Below are 15406 nucleotides of genomic sequence, written 5' to 3' on the forward strand. Positions count from 1 at the left end.
GAAGAGCTGCTTCAGACGTGCACAGCGCTGGATGGAGGTCAGGCTCAGGTGAGTATTTTGGGGCTGGGAGCTACAATTTTAAAAGGTTTGTTACCTTCATGCAGCGACTGCATGAAGGTAAAACATTTTTTACCTTTACAACTACATTGGCAAGACCCTAGTTCAAATACATAGTAAGTCTTGGCGGGCAGTGCCATGTAGCCCATAGTTGTGTCTATAGCAATCTGTCAGACCAATGCTGTTTGTACTAAACATATGGCCCTAAAACCTATTCCCAACCTTTGTCAGTCCATAGCCAGATGGACCTTTTGCCCACAGCCTTGCACTACTGCATGAATAGCTTGGCATATCCATTTTGCCAAATTTCCAGGATAAGCTTTCTGTTTGTACACACATGCACAGGATTCTGTGGCTTAAATGCCAGCAGAACTCCCCTTGCATGAAAATTTTACACGCAGTACCCTTTGAAGGTAAACACCTGTTTGGTCCCTCCTTGAATAAGTATTTCAAAAGAAAAAGGCTTGTGCCTCCTACCTGTAATTCTGAGGTTCAGAATGATTGCTTATGTCCCTTGGTCTTTCAATGCTATATCATAGCTTGTAACATATATCGTAAGGAGATGTGGCCTTCCCTTGTGAAGGGGCATCTTCTATTCTCAGAGTTGGGGGATGTCTGTTGGCCTTCTGGTCCCAGAATATCTGACACCTGGAACCAAAGTAATTTCCAGGTATCACTTCATGCTTTCCAACTGTCCTTCCCAATTGGATGTAAACAGTTCTTCTAACTGTTTACAAGCTGCTTGCTATGGGGGCACTCGACAGGAGGCAAGGGGCCAGGAGAGCCAAAGAGATCCGAGAAGAGGAGGATCTGGGCTGCTCTGTGCAAATCCACTGCAGAGCAGGTAAGTATAACATGCTCAGCTATAAGAAAATATTAGAGGAACTGAATTTATTTTCTTGAGAGATTAAAGGGGGGGGGGGGGGGGGGGATATGATCAACATGCACAAATACATAAGTGGTCCATATAGTGAACTTGGTGTTGCATTATTCACTTTAAGGTCATCACAGAGGACAAGAGGGCACTCTATACGTCTGGAAGAAAAGAAAATTAATCTCCAAATACAGATTTCTTCACTGTGAAAATGTGTAATGGACTCCCTCAAGAGCTGATTCTGGCCAGCTCAGTAGCTTGCGTTAAAGGCCTGGATTATTTCCTATTCTTTCCTAAAATGTACATAATATAACTGGGTACTAACATTTTTATAGGTAAAGTTAATCCAGGGAATATCCGATTGCCTCTGAGGATCAGGAAAGAATTTTTTTCCCCTGCTGAGGCAAATTGGATCAGCTTTGCCTTCCTCTGGATCAACTGTGGGTATAGGATTGAGTATATGGGATTGTATATTCCCCCCCTCCCCCCTTTATTGGTTGAACTCGATGGACTTTTTTTTTTTTTTTTTTTTTTCAACCTGACTATGTAATTATGGCTGCTGGCATTGTACCAACATAGATGATGTGCACTCTGATTTCTGGTAAACAAGTGGTAAACAGTCTGAAACATGCCTGGACGCTTTTTTTTCCCTTACAAATTTATAAAGAAAACTTATATTCTATGTGTTGATCATGTAGTGGAACCCTGTTTAAATAAAATGACTTCATTTACTGTATCTACACGAGTCTCATCTTGTACTGTATGCATTATACCTGTCAAAAGTTTCATGAATATTATTTTCATTTCGCATAATAATGAGAATTGTATGTGTCCAGCTATAACCACAATAGAGCGGGCAGGGTCTCCCAGAATCCCCTACACAGAATCACTTCTTGCTCTTGACGGAATTTTTTCTTGTTGCATGCTATAAAACAGGTTTGTTATGGAGAAGTACGATAGATGACTACATTTATCTCTAATCTTTTAACTATAGTAGCAATATTGTAGTCCAAACGCTCAATTATGGCAGAGGTTAAAAAACATAAATTTTAAGTTGTCATGTGGTGTTTTTTTGCATTCATTTGGTAATTTTTTTTTCTTTATTTTAGTTTTACTCTGGGCATCGATCTCCACACATTCCATATAGGCTACTGCACCTTGTATGGACACATGCACGGCATTTAGCAGGGTACGAGCAACAGGATGCACACGAATTTCTCATTGCTGCATTAGATGTACTGCACAGACACTGCAAAGGTGAGCATATTCTCATTCTCCACATTTTTTTTAAACCTACATAATTATAGGTGTTTACTGGTCGATTGTGTGACAAGTAAGGGTCCATACTGTTTTTCTTTAGCGGTGGGAGTCCTCTCTGCTGAATAGAACAGTATTGTCATTATGATGTGCGAGTACCATTTCATGTGGCATTCTCCTGTGAGCCTAGTCCATAGAGCAGAACCCAGCAACCTTCATCAGGGAGGGAGTGAAGATGCATCCTGGGGGAAGGGGGAGGTTGTGTCATTGATGGCCCCCAGGAAGTGCGTTTTATGGTGTTTGGAATCATTTGCCCCAGCCCAGGATGCACCCAACTCAATTTTGAGTGTCATGGCAAAGTCTGTGAATACTTATGTACATGTGATTTTAATAAATTTGCAAACATTTCAAACAAACTTCTTTCACGTCATTATGGGGTATTGTTTGTAGAATTTTGAGGAGGATGATGAATATAATCCAAAATGTGCGTAAAGTGAAGCGCTGTGAATACTTTCTGGATGCACTGTAAGTTGGTACTAAAAACGAAGCCTGGATTTTAAATATAAAGTACACTTTTCACTTTTTTTGGTTTAATTTTTTACATTTAATTCTTTTTTTTTTTTTTTTTTTTTTTTATGTTGAGTATTTAATTTGTAAAGCATACATACCATGTAGATTAATGTGAACATTTCCAGAGGTAAAAAGTGTAGTGCCGCTTGAAGCTGGAGGTGTGAAGCGATTCCCCGCTGGGATTCGCCCCACTCACCTGGGCTTAGTCATAGAGGTCTATGACTAAGCCCCGGTGGATGGGGTTGAAACTTGTCAGGGGCGTGACCAGTGGAGCAGTGCTGGCTGAGGCCATACACTCATGAGCATTGGGATGGTCGAGCAGCATCCCACTCTTTCTAGAGGTAAGTTTGGAAATATAGCAGCAGTGCAACATGCTGCTGTTTATCCTGCACAGAATTGTACTGGAACGCGGTAAAAAGCATCAAAAACGCTCCAGACCCAATGCATAGTGAAAAAAAACAGGAAAGAGGACAAAAAGCATCTGGATAGCATCCTGAAAAGCATCAAAAACGCACTGGAACACGTGAAAAATGTGTTAAAAACACGCATGCAGAAGCACATCCACAATGGAGGCTTTTTGTGGCGTGAATGGGCACTCTGTCCATGCTCAATAGTGTGAATAGAGGAATCTTGCCACTGGCACCGTTTTGTTGGCTCTCGAAATACTGGAGTAGTGACTTCATTTGATTGGGTTCAGGTGGTGTTGGACTGATAATGTTCTGGCAGGACAGTGTATGGTCAGCTATGGAGATATCTATCTAGAGTGAAATAAATGAGGGACCTTTTAGACTTTTTTTTTTTTTTTACCTCCTAGACTTTTTTTATGATGTATTCTATTTCCTGGCAGGGTGCAGTGATTGCCAGTCTTAGTAGATTTGTAAGGGAGAGCTTTGTAATGTATTCAGTGTGCTTGCCCCACTTTAAAGCATTGGTCATATTAAACCCTATGCTATGAATAATCCTCAACAGAGCCAGGGATCATAGGTGTTGGAAGGGTAATAAGAGAAATTAAAGCCTAAGTTTAAAAATCAGTAGAAGGGATATTGCTTACTTCAGTGAGATGTGTGCTTTTCAGTGTCATTTGTACTACTGTGTCATCCTTTTGGCTCCCCTTTCCATCCAGCTGCTCCATTTATAGAAACCGTTGCAACAGCTTCTATGAATGGACTGTGAATTTAGGGGCAGACTTATCAATCATCCGTCTATCCTTCCTCTGTACTGTATATCTTGTTACAGTCACGAAAGCTGTAGTAACAGCTTCTATGAATGAAGCAGCTGGGTGGAAAGGGCTTGTCACAGCCCCTTAGTTCTATTAACCCCCCGCCTCACGCAAAGATTTTTTGGGGGTAGGCCGATATTGCAGAAGTAAGATTTTGGTGACAGCACATAGTAGCAGTAGGGACAAATCTCACTGAGTGTGTCACTTGTGTTAATTTGTATTTATTTTTTTTTTTGTGGGTTAGGGGGGGGGGGTTCAGGCTCGTTCCCTCATCCTACTGATGGAGTAGTAAAGCAGCATCATCAGTTACCGATTTGTGGTCTTTTTGAACAGATGAGCAAATGACACTGTAAAGTTGAAACCAAAAATGACACTTCCGTGTAACTTTGAAAAAAAATACGATCCGTATACAGTTTGTAAGAATATCCAAAGGCAATTGTAGTATTTTCAGCTATTACCTTTTTTTTTCTTTTGTTTTTTAGGTGATGACAATGGAAAAAAGGCCAATAATCCGAACCACTGTAACTGTATCATAGACCAAATTTTCACAGGAGGCCTCCAATCTGATGTAACCTGTCAAGTGTGCCAGTAAGTTGTGCCACTTTTCAGTGATTAAAATGCATTTTACAAAAATACACTAGCTCAAATGTAACTTTCCGTAACATGAGGCATTTACATTTCCTCTTGCTTTCTAAAACGTTTGTATGGCAACGAACAAAGTGAATTTAAACCATATTTCTACTTTTGCTGTCAAACTTGAGAAAACCTTATGTTTGTGTTCCCATTCACACATATGACTAAGGAGGACAGCCCCGCTGTTCTGGGCCCCCCTAGCTCACATTCTACTAATTGCTTCAAGGTTGCTTGCAGCATGTCCACTGACATCCACAGCAGAAAACGTGTTCTCTTTTTTTCTGTTTTTGGAATCCTCTTTATCAGGTGTGGTTGGACCCCCTCAGCTGAGGTTTTACCACAGTCGTGCAAGAGTTTGACCCACATCACCTAGTTGCTGACTCTCCTGCAGATTCTGTATCTCATTTGCCCACAGCCTTAATGTCTGAGCCAGTGGTTACAGAAATGCTCTTTCCCTGACTGATGAGCTTACCCCTGAGATACTTCAGTGATTCTTATTGCTTCGGACTGGCTCCAGCATATTTGGTAAGACTCCTTGCAGGCGCTGCATGGGCTTTGCTTGATCTTCTGTCCTAAGGACCAATTTGCCATCCTGCTTCATTCGCTGGCTTATTTGGGCATGGCTGTTGAAAGCCCGGGTTTTAAAGGTTAGAGGCATCTTGAGTCTAATTTACACTTGTAGTTTAGGTCGTTGTTACTGCTGCCCCTCTAAGCTACAAAGGGCAGCAGCTGTCAGTGTACACATACAACAGTTGCAGCAGTAATTAAACCTGGTAGTGCCTGCCAGATGCAATCCAACCAAGTGAATTAGGCCACACTGCAACTGCCTCCTGACATATCGCCTCCTCACCATTTGTCAAGTATCAATGCAAAGCAATTTTTGCTGATGGCTTTTCAAAGGCATGGAAGTCCTTGCCACAAGTAAATATGAGCTCTTATTCCCAAAAGTTAGGACAGCTACAGTATTTCTCCCTATATGAGGCAATTGTCTGGATTGGCAGACTTATCCTGCAAGGAACCCTTTCTGGTTTTGCATAGGAGGAAGGTGGTGGTGAGGCCAAGAACTTCATTTTTGCCTAAGGTAGATGCTGCCATTCACCTCACCCTTGCACATTCCTCTTCTACCATTTTGTCCTCGTCCAGACAATTGAGGGACATTTCCTTCTGGCGAACTAGAGCGGGATTGGGCTGTGAGTATATCTCTCAGCCACTACTTTCAAGAAGACCGATTCCCTTTATGAAATACCAGCTAGACTGCATAATGGTGTGCAAGCTTTTCATTCCATCATCATTGCTGCCCATCAGTGCAGCCTCATCAGCGCCCTTCAGTGAAAAAGAAAAATTACTTATTTGCTAAATTTTATAACTGAAACTAAGATTTTTTTTGTTTTCTTTTTTTTTTTTTTAGAAGAAAAAAAACAGTGGTGAGTAAATACCACCAAAAGAAAGCTCTATCTGTCTAAAAAAAAAAAAAAAAAAAAATGATAAAAATTTCATATGGGTACAGTGCTACAGCACTGAAAGCTGGAAATTGGTCTTGGCACGAAGGGGCTAAAAGTGCAGAATATTGAAATGGTTGGAAATAAAAAAAAAAAAAACTGGGAGCGACCTCTCGCTGCCTCAGCTAGTGATGGAGCAAGTCCATAGGAACAGGCAGGCAGCTACTTGGCCATCCTTCCACTAGCCTAGTACTCCTGTGGCGATTTTTCGCTAACAGAATCGCTCAGATAGTATAAGCTTACAGATGCACCTCTCACCCCAATAAATCTTAAATATAGCTTTAATATAGCATTTCCTATCTCTTCATACTGAGGGTGCCTCCCACCCAGTGAAATATAAAAATCAGTTTTTTGTCGCTAGCTGTGCACCCAAAGTTGACACTTGACTCAATCCCCCTCAGCTATTGTGCTGTTTAAGACAGACAACAGATAACTGATTAGTTTTTTGTATTGACTTACAAGCCGTGACAGTAGGAAAACCATTTTTTAGGAGGAGGTAGGATGTCATTGTATCTGGGCAGACTTCATGGTTTTAAAACATACCGCCACCATCACATTTTAAACAAAGCTATTTGGAGTCTAATTTTTTTTCTCCATGATAGACAGCTGATGGTCATCAGACTTAAGAAAAATTATCTTTACTTTCAGAAGTTCTCAGCTGCTATTAAGGCCCCTTTCACACTGGGGCGGGAGGTGCGTTGGCGGTAAAGTGCCGCTATTATTAGCAGTGCTTTACCGTAGTTTTAGCGGTGGTATTCGGCCGCTAGCGGGTCTGTTTTACCCCCACTAGCGGCCGAGAAAGGGTTAAAAACCACCGAAGAGAGCCTCTGCAGAGGCACATTGCCGGAGGTATTGCTATGCTTCCCCATTGATTTCAATGGGCAGGAGCGGTGTATACACCGCTCCGAAGATGCTGCTAGCAGGACTTTTTTCCCATCCTGCTAGCACACCGCTCCAGTGTGAAAGCCCTCTGGCTTTCACACTGGAGACACAGCAGCGGCTGTTTCAGGTCGGTCTGCAAGCGCTATTTTTAGCGCAATAGCGCCTGCAAACCGCCCCAGTGTGAAAGGGGTCTTAGAGATTGCTAGAGTGACAGGGTGTCAAAAAAAAAACCCTCCACAGCTGTGAATAACTCAGTTATTAGCCTAGCATCTAAGAGTTAGGATTTTCAAGAGAAAAAAAAATCCCAAGTTCCTTGTTGTTTTTATTCTCCTTCAAGCATGTCACTGGGTGATGGGCTGGATAATAAAGATTCTTATGCCCCCCAGTTGCAGCCATCAAGCAAATGCAGTTATCTGTCATGTGCAGGTTCGGCTGTGTTGTCCTACTAATGGGCAGGCTGTAGGGTTCATGTCCTAGGGTGACACACATGACCAACCACCAACAATGACCTGTCATTGTTCCTCCTACTACAGGGATATTATTATTATTATACAGGATTTATATAGCGCCGACCGTTTACACAGCGCTTTACAACATTTGGGCAGACAATACAAATACAATACAATTCAATACAGGAGGAATCAGAGGGCCCTGCTCGTTAGAGCTTACAATCTAGGATATACAATTAGCGGACCTCCAGCTGTTGCAGAACTACAAATCCCATGAGACAAAGCAAGACTCTGACAGCCACAAGCATGACACCGAGAGGCAAAGACATGATGGAACTTGTAGTTTTGCAACAGCTGGAGGTCCACTAATTGCAGATCCCTGCCCTACAAGCTTGGAGCACCTTGGCTCAGATTCATGAAATTCCAGGGTCACCATGGCTGTGGATTCTTGGCAAGTTGTTTTTTGAAGGTGTGGTGAATAGTGGTCGGTCTGTCCCCCACCCTTTTTTTTTTTTTTTTTTTTTCCCCCTGCCTTGTTCGTTCTCTTTTGTCTGGGGTTAAATATTTGGACATACGGAGGCTCCGGTGTTCCCTTTAAGGGGGATTACTGCTGGTGTTAGAGGTCACTGGGCATTAGAGTAAATGTCCCTTTTTAAGTCACAGTAGTATGGCAGCAGAGGAGATATGGCCCGGGATCCCCCTTATTGAAGTTACAGCTGTGGCTGGTGTGGCAGTCAGAGTGCTCTTTGGATACCTGCCTCTGTAAGACCCCATTCACACAGGGACGACTTGTCAGGCGACCTAGTCGCCTGACAAGTCGCCTCCCGTTCTGTACTATGGAGCCGTTCTAAGGGGAGCGACGCAAGTCGCTCCGACTTAGAAAAAGGTTCCTGTACGACTTCGGGGGCGACTTGGGGCGACTTGCATAGACTTCTATGCAGAAGTCGTTTTGCAAGTCGCCCGGGCATTCGTTTGCAGGTCGCCTCGCTGAGGCGACCTGCAAGTCGTGTTGCCCCTGTGTGAATGGGGTCTAAGAGACAGCCCGGAAAGTAAGCGCAGGGGCCGAGCTGAGCATCTCAGGGTACTTGTCTTTTGTGTTTTGATGGCAGCAAGCTCCTGCAGGTGGTGGGATAAAAAGGGCCAGAGAAAGAGGCAACACTGCAATTTACCACCTCTGGGCATTCCATGTGTGGCTGCCCAACTCCTGCTGAGGATACTGCTATCAGCAGAATGTCTTAAACTGCTTTTAACGCTCCAGTGCTTCAACAAAAATATTGCAAACTACTTACTGCTAGGAAATGAAATACTTCTGCTAAACCTGCACTTCTCCAATTACTAATATTTAGGTTGCTGCATCAAGCACCCTATGGTGTCAGTTGATTGTAAGTTAATAATATACAGTGCTCCCCAGGATTCCAAATATGGAATACAAGTTGTATAAAATTTAGAAGAACATTTTGCAAATGGGTATATTGGCAACAGGTCATGATTGGGTATAAAAAGAGCATCTTCAGTGTGGTGGATAGAGAGCTGCTCTTGGTGGATGGTCTCATCCTGCTTGCTATCTTTAATGGCACAGCTGTTGAAACCCTGGTTTTAAAAGACCAGGGGCATTTCTGACTCTCTCATTTCCATCTTATTCAAAATGAGAAAAACTAATGGGATCTAGAATGGCACCTGGAAGGCATAATTTGGCTGATACGAAACCAGGCATCTCTCTGTCCCTTACATCCTAGCCTTCCTCCAGTCTGGTCCGGCACAGCACTTGGCTGTTGCTACTCTAAAGAGAAAGCGTTCTGCTTTACCCATTTTCTTCCAGATACTTTTCGGTTCTTTTCTAAACTTTTGTACAGAGAGCTGCTCATGCCAGTCCTCCACTTTGACCTCTCATGTCTTTCTAGAATCTGGTACTAGAATCTGGTATTTAAGGGTTTTTTTTTTTTTTTGGTTTTTTTTTACAGACACCTTTAGGATATTCCATTGGAGATATTTCCAGTAAGATGGACTTTTTTAAAATTGCCTCAGCTCGGTGGGTGGGCAGCTCTTTTATGTAAAGAACCTTTTCTTATCTTGCATAGAGACAAAGTGGTCCTGAGACTGACCCTCCTTCCACCCCAAAGCTGGTCTCTTACACTGAGGGTACTAGCTTTCCTTCTCTGCTAGAGAAAAGGATGCCAAGGTGATTTACCTCAAATTCCTGGATGTGGTCAGAGTAGTTAAAGGTGAAGATGAGGCTAACTATTCTTAAAAATGTTCCCTACACCCTCCTCCTACCTATCCTACATACCCTGTTAAAAAAAAAAAAATCTTGTGTGTACTTGCCTATTTTTAATTCAGCCCAGTCACATGATCCAGTAGCTCTGGCTCTTCTGTGCCAGTCAGTGGATGCTGCAGGAGAGAAGAGGGCAAGCAGACAAGGTTTGGGCTGCCAGAGTGATGCCTTTGCTTGGAGAATTCACAGCTGTTGGTCGCTCCTTTGCACAGTGTAACCATAGTTCAGGGGTCTTCAAACTACGGCCCTCCAGTTGTTCAGGAACTACAATTCCCATCATGCCTAGTCATGTCTGTGAATGTCAGAGTTTTACAAATACGATGTGTAGTTCTGCAACAGCTGGAGGGCCGCAGTTTGAAGATCCCTGCCATAGTTGCTGAATCACCTGACCAGACTGATTTTAACAAAAAAAAGGTAAGTAGACAGTTTTTTAAATGGGGTATGCAAGATAGGGGGAAGAACATTTTTTAAGAATAGTTAGCCTTTGCTATCACTTTAAGGTCTACAGTGCAACTCCTAAGGTGAGCAACTGCATCTCCCATCAAAAAAAATGTTGCCTTCTGTGAAGGTGAAGGTTCCAAGAAGGATCATACTGCTTCCTCTTCCACTATTGCTAGGTAAAAGAGGGAAGCGTCACTTCATTATCCAGTCATGTGCAAACAAAATAATCAGACGTTTGCTTTCAACGTAATTGGCTAATTGAATCGTCACATTTTCAACTCTTTTAGTAAATTGGGTTGCACACGTGTATTGAGAAAATGACACTCCTCTTCAGGTAAAAAATTATTCAAAAGCTTAGTTACTCTAAACCTAAAAAAACAGTGGATCAGATAGTATTGAGTGTTTTTGGGGTTCTTGCAAACATTTAGTTTCACGTATAAGTATTTACATATTATAATACTTTTCCGTTTCACTTTCTAGTGGGGTTTCAACAACAATAGACCCATTTTGGGACATCAGCTTGGATCTACCAGGTTCTTCAAGCCCATTTTGGCCGCTGAGCCCTGGAGGTGACAGTGGTGTGGTGAATGGGGAAAGTCATGTGTCAGGAACGACAACGTTAACAGACTGTCTGCGAAGGTAACCAAACACCAGGATATAATCTGTTTGCTTAAGTAAAAAGAATTATTCAAAATGAAACCTTTTGTTGGTAGTCATTAGATAACGGGAAGCTCCTTATGCTGATTTTAAAAGTTGATTAAATTATAGTAAAATATATGATACCAAGTTTTTTTGCTTTTGGAGGTTCTTTTTATGTATGCATTTCTCCTTAAATGGAACAAGGCTGTAACATGGTACAGTATTTGTAATAAGTTGGTTGTTGAGAGCAGAAAGTCCAGTGTCTCCCATTATGGCTGACCTGCCTTAGCCCAGGGCTGCTTGATAATGTGTCCATTCTGTTGGCAAACATACTTGTTAAAGGAGAAGTATAGCCAAAGCTTTGACTATGCTTCTCTTGTAGGTCACTGGAGTGCACTTGGTTCTGTACTCCTGTGACCCAGATTCAGCCAACTGCGGGCTTTACTAGTCAAATCAATTTTTGGTGCGATTTACCCTTTGGCTTTGAACCAGCATCAATTCTTACACTTGCACATTTTGTACACTTGCACAAAGTCATGGATTTTGTGGTAATAGTCAGGTGTATGATGAACCAACTTTACCAAGCAGATGCAAATAATTTCATGTGTAGGTTGAAACGCTGTCATTAATGGAAACAGAAACCGCTGTATAGGTGGCTTAAAACTGGGTGAGGAAGAGCCAAGCTCTGCTACTAAGGTTAGTTTGTGGAAGGCTGTTTTATGTCACAGGTACACCATGGCAATACTGAGAACATCAACAAGACACCAGGTAGTTATACTGCACTAGCAAGGTCTCTCCCAGGCAAAGATTTAAAAGCAGACTGTTTTTTTAGGATGTGCTGTTCAAGCTCTTTTGAAGAAGCACAAAGAAATGGGCCACGTTAAAGGCCCCTAGATGCAATGGTCAGCCAAGCTAATGCAGCAGTATTAGAAAGTGGTTGGGACTATATATCCCTTGGGACTTTAAATGAAACCATGACCTGATGTGGTCATGCGTTTCCATTCCTGTACTAGTCTAAGAGAAAAGGGTGGGACTTTAAATGAATTGCGTGAATGCTCAGATTCAAAATCGATGAACAACTAGGAAAATTTTATTCAATTCATAAAAATATAACATGCATAAAATATATTATAGCAATCATAAATAGAAAGAAATATTGGCAATAATCGCAGCAATTATACATGATTATATGAATACAGAAATTCTCCATGGTACACCAATTGGAATATTATAACACAACCATATATTAAAGAGTATACACCCAAAGCCTCCAAAGGTTCCAAATAAAAATTAGAAATGCATGACGCTGGTAAAAAATGCGACAATGGTAGCTCTACGCATTTCGTGGCTGTAGTGCCACTCGTCAGGAGCAAGCACGTATCTTATCTAGGATAGAAAATATAAAAAATATAAAAAATTGGTCTGGTAGGTATATACATGAAACAAAGGTGGGGTGATAAAAAAGCCCCACACAAAGTACATGCTTACGCATTCTGGTTTGTAGGGTGGTGGCAGAGAGCCATACACCGCCCGACCATCGGAGACACCACCCCCCGGGAGCTGAGGTGGATGGATCAACGGGGGCAGCCCACAGGACGCCATCCAGGGCAGGCATGGTCCCCCGAGGCAAAACCTGAAGTGAAAAGTGGAGGTTAAAGAAGAAATTGCAAAACTGCCAAGAAATAGAGAGCAGTGTGAAAGTGAGAATGCAAAAGTGATACAGCCAAAAAAAAAAAAAGGAAGTTGAGCCCGTGAGGGGGTTAAAAGGAAATCTAGATTGAAACACCTGAGAAAATGCTGAGATTGGAAAAGGGGAAAAGACCAAGTACCCTGAGGTGAAGATATAGAGAAAGGAAGAAAGGACAAAGCATGAGAGGACATGACAGAAATGAGGATACCTGGTGTGCAGAGTGGAACAGTGTGAGGGGAAGAAGACAGTAACCCCCAAACGAACGTGACATCCAGTGAAGTGAAAGCCTCGAGAGCCAGCACCACCGAGGATACGCCCAAATAGGCGCTACCACGGAGACCGCCCACCAACGTCACGCCGCAAAGCCAAGAATGGGGCAGGCGGCAACGTCGATCGGGTACTGAATGCCCGACCCGCCGACGTCATGCAGCAGTTGAAAGACACATCATGCTTGCTTCCCTACAACAACGCAAGATGTCCAGAGGTGCCATCAGCACAGAAATGGTGGAAAACCAGTAGGATGCAGGTACACCCATCCACTGTCTGGAGAAGTCTGGACAGAAGTAATCTTCATGGAAGAACTGCGGCCAAAAAGCCATACCTCTGACATAGATACAAGTCTAAACGACTCAAGTATGCATGAAAACACAGGAACTAGGGTGCAGGTGCTCTGGACTGAGGAGTCAAAATGTAGTAAGAGGCAGTTTGTTCATGGAAGGGCTGGCATAACACTACAGTTTTGAGTGCCTGCAGGCAACAGTGTGGTGGTGAGGCCAAGAACTTCATTCCTGCAGGCAACAGTGAATCGTCATGGATGTTCCTTGCAAGTTTCGGGTTGCAAATGGAGTTGGAGATTTCTTTTCAGGATCAGTGGTGTCCCCAATGCTGGGAAATACAGGCAGTTACTTATCCTTCGTGCCATATCATCAGGGAGCTGTGTGATTGGGCCCCAAATATATTCTGTAGCAGGATAACAACCCCAAACATAAAACTGATTGTCATTAAGAGCTATCTTTAGCGTGAAGAAGAGCAAAGTCCTGTAAGTGACGATTTGGCACTCGTAGAGCCCTAATCCAAACCTTATCGAATCTGTTTGGAGAGACTGAAGGATTTGAGGCAGCCCATTTCCACAGAAGATCTGTGGTTAGTTTTCAAAGATGTTTGTAACAACCTACCTGCCGAGTTCAAAAACTGCAAGTGTACCTAGAAGAATTGCTGTTTTGAAGGCAAAGGGTGGTCACACCAAATATTGATTTGATTTGGATTTCTCATCTGTTTGCTTTCCATTTAGTTAATTGATAAAAATAAACTATCAGCACTTCTATTTCGGAAAGCATCTTCATTTAGAGCATTTTTTCATACCTGCCTAAAAACTTTTGCACAGTAGTGTAGTTTTTAAAGGCATCTTTAAATTTTAAAAGAAAAAACGCATTTGGTTTGTGCTTTTATTGGTGGATATGCAAGTTTTAAATTTTTTGCTGTGCATGTTTGTTCTAAGGTCTGCTATGTGTTTTTCAAATCTGTTTCAGGTTTACACGACCAGAGCATCTAGGAAGTAGTGCCAAAATCAAATGCAGCGGTTGCCATAGTTACCAAGAGTCTACTAAACAGCTTACTATGAAGAAACTGCCTATTGTGGCTTGTTTTCATCTCAAAGTAAGCAGTATAGACCTGGTATGATGTAAATGTAAAAGAGCACTGGTAGATTTTCTACATTCAGGTTTTAAACCTTTTTATGTTGCATGTGACACCTCATAAACTGCTTACTCTCCCTTCTCCATTGTAAGGGCTTGTTTACACTTGCAGTCAGGCAATAAAAATAGAAGGTTGAGCTGCGGTTTTACTGCCCCGCTTAAGCTAAAGTAAATCAGGATGTACCACAGCTATTGGCAAACACAAGGCTTGCAGTTGCAGCATGGTGTTCCTAATGAAAAACCCGGTTCGGCTGTAAAAAAAGAAAAAAAAAAAAGCCATACAGGAGGCGGCAGTATTACCTCCTGAATGCCTGTCAGCCTGCACCGCTCTCCGAAATATGACTGACCGCAGATTACTTTTGAGAGAACGCAGGTGTAAACTAAGCCTTGCTTGGATTGTTCTAAATCCCCTCTCAAACCCCTGCCATTGTTCTTCTCTCACACTATTCACCCCCTACATAATCAGTTTAGCATATATCTAACAATGGCATTACATATTTGTTACTACATCCATCAGAGTATATGCTACTCGATTGTAGCATGTGTGCCCAGTTTTACGGCTTTAACACTACATCGCCTTTTCCACTGCTTCTTCTCGCTAGCATTTATGTTCCAGTTGTCTGTGCTGATGACTTTCTCTGTTACTGACTTTTATCTTCTTTATATGACATAACCGATTAGCTTTATCATAGTAGTAGCATTTTATTACTGCTATACTTTGAGATATGTAGTTTTATTAGGATCTCTACACATCAGTGGTTTTGTGTGCAGCCTAATTTTGGTTTGTAAATAATTTGAACATTTGGTTTATAGAAATGTGCCAATGCCCTTTGTTCTTTTTTTCCTTTCTTTTTTGGACATAGCGGTTTGAACATTCAGCTAAGCTAAGGAGGAAGATTACAACTTACGTGTCATTCCCCCTGGAATTAGACATGACCCCATTCATGGCCTCTAGGTAAGAATCCATGTTTTATGTTTTTGATGCCTGGTGTGTTGGCATAAATCACTTGTACAAATTGTGTTTATCTTTCGATATCTAGCTAGCGTTAGATTGACAGATATCTCTGTTCATTTGGAGATTTTTACAGCAAATGTGAGCCAGGGTTTGGATCAGAATGTTGCCTTTTAGCGGTATCCTTCTCTCTTTCTCAAATGAGTATTTGGATCACGGAAAGATCAGCTGTTTTTTGGCTAACATTACCTTATCAAATGTAATTGCTATGTAATTTT

The 15406-nt window shown here is 42.1% G+C and overlaps 1 protein-coding gene across 5 annotated transcripts in view; it reads left to right on the forward strand.

The window, feature by feature from the left end:
* LOC141146647 (ubiquitin carboxyl-terminal hydrolase 22-A) overlaps positions 1-15406 on the forward strand; it is a 251632-nt gene that overhangs the window by 208582 nt on the left and 27644 nt on the right. For all 5 annotated transcript variants that reach the window (XM_073633064.1, XM_073633066.1, XM_073633067.1 and 2 more), the window contains 5 exons: positions 2041-2188; positions 4460-4565; positions 10634-10792; positions 14012-14138; positions 15040-15131. In XM_073633064.1, coding sequence (XP_073489165.1) covers positions 2041-2188; positions 4460-4565; positions 10634-10792; positions 14012-14138; positions 15040-15131 — 632 coding nt within the window. The remainder of the gene's footprint in view (positions 1-2040; positions 2189-4459; positions 4566-10633; positions 10793-14011; positions 14139-15039; positions 15132-15406) is intronic.

This window comes from Aquarana catesbeiana, linkage group LG06, assembly GCF_042186555.1.
Source record: "Aquarana catesbeiana isolate 2022-GZ linkage group LG06, ASM4218655v1, whole genome shotgun sequence".
NCBI classification, from domain to species: Eukaryota; Metazoa; Chordata; class Amphibia; order Anura; family Ranidae; genus Aquarana; species Aquarana catesbeiana.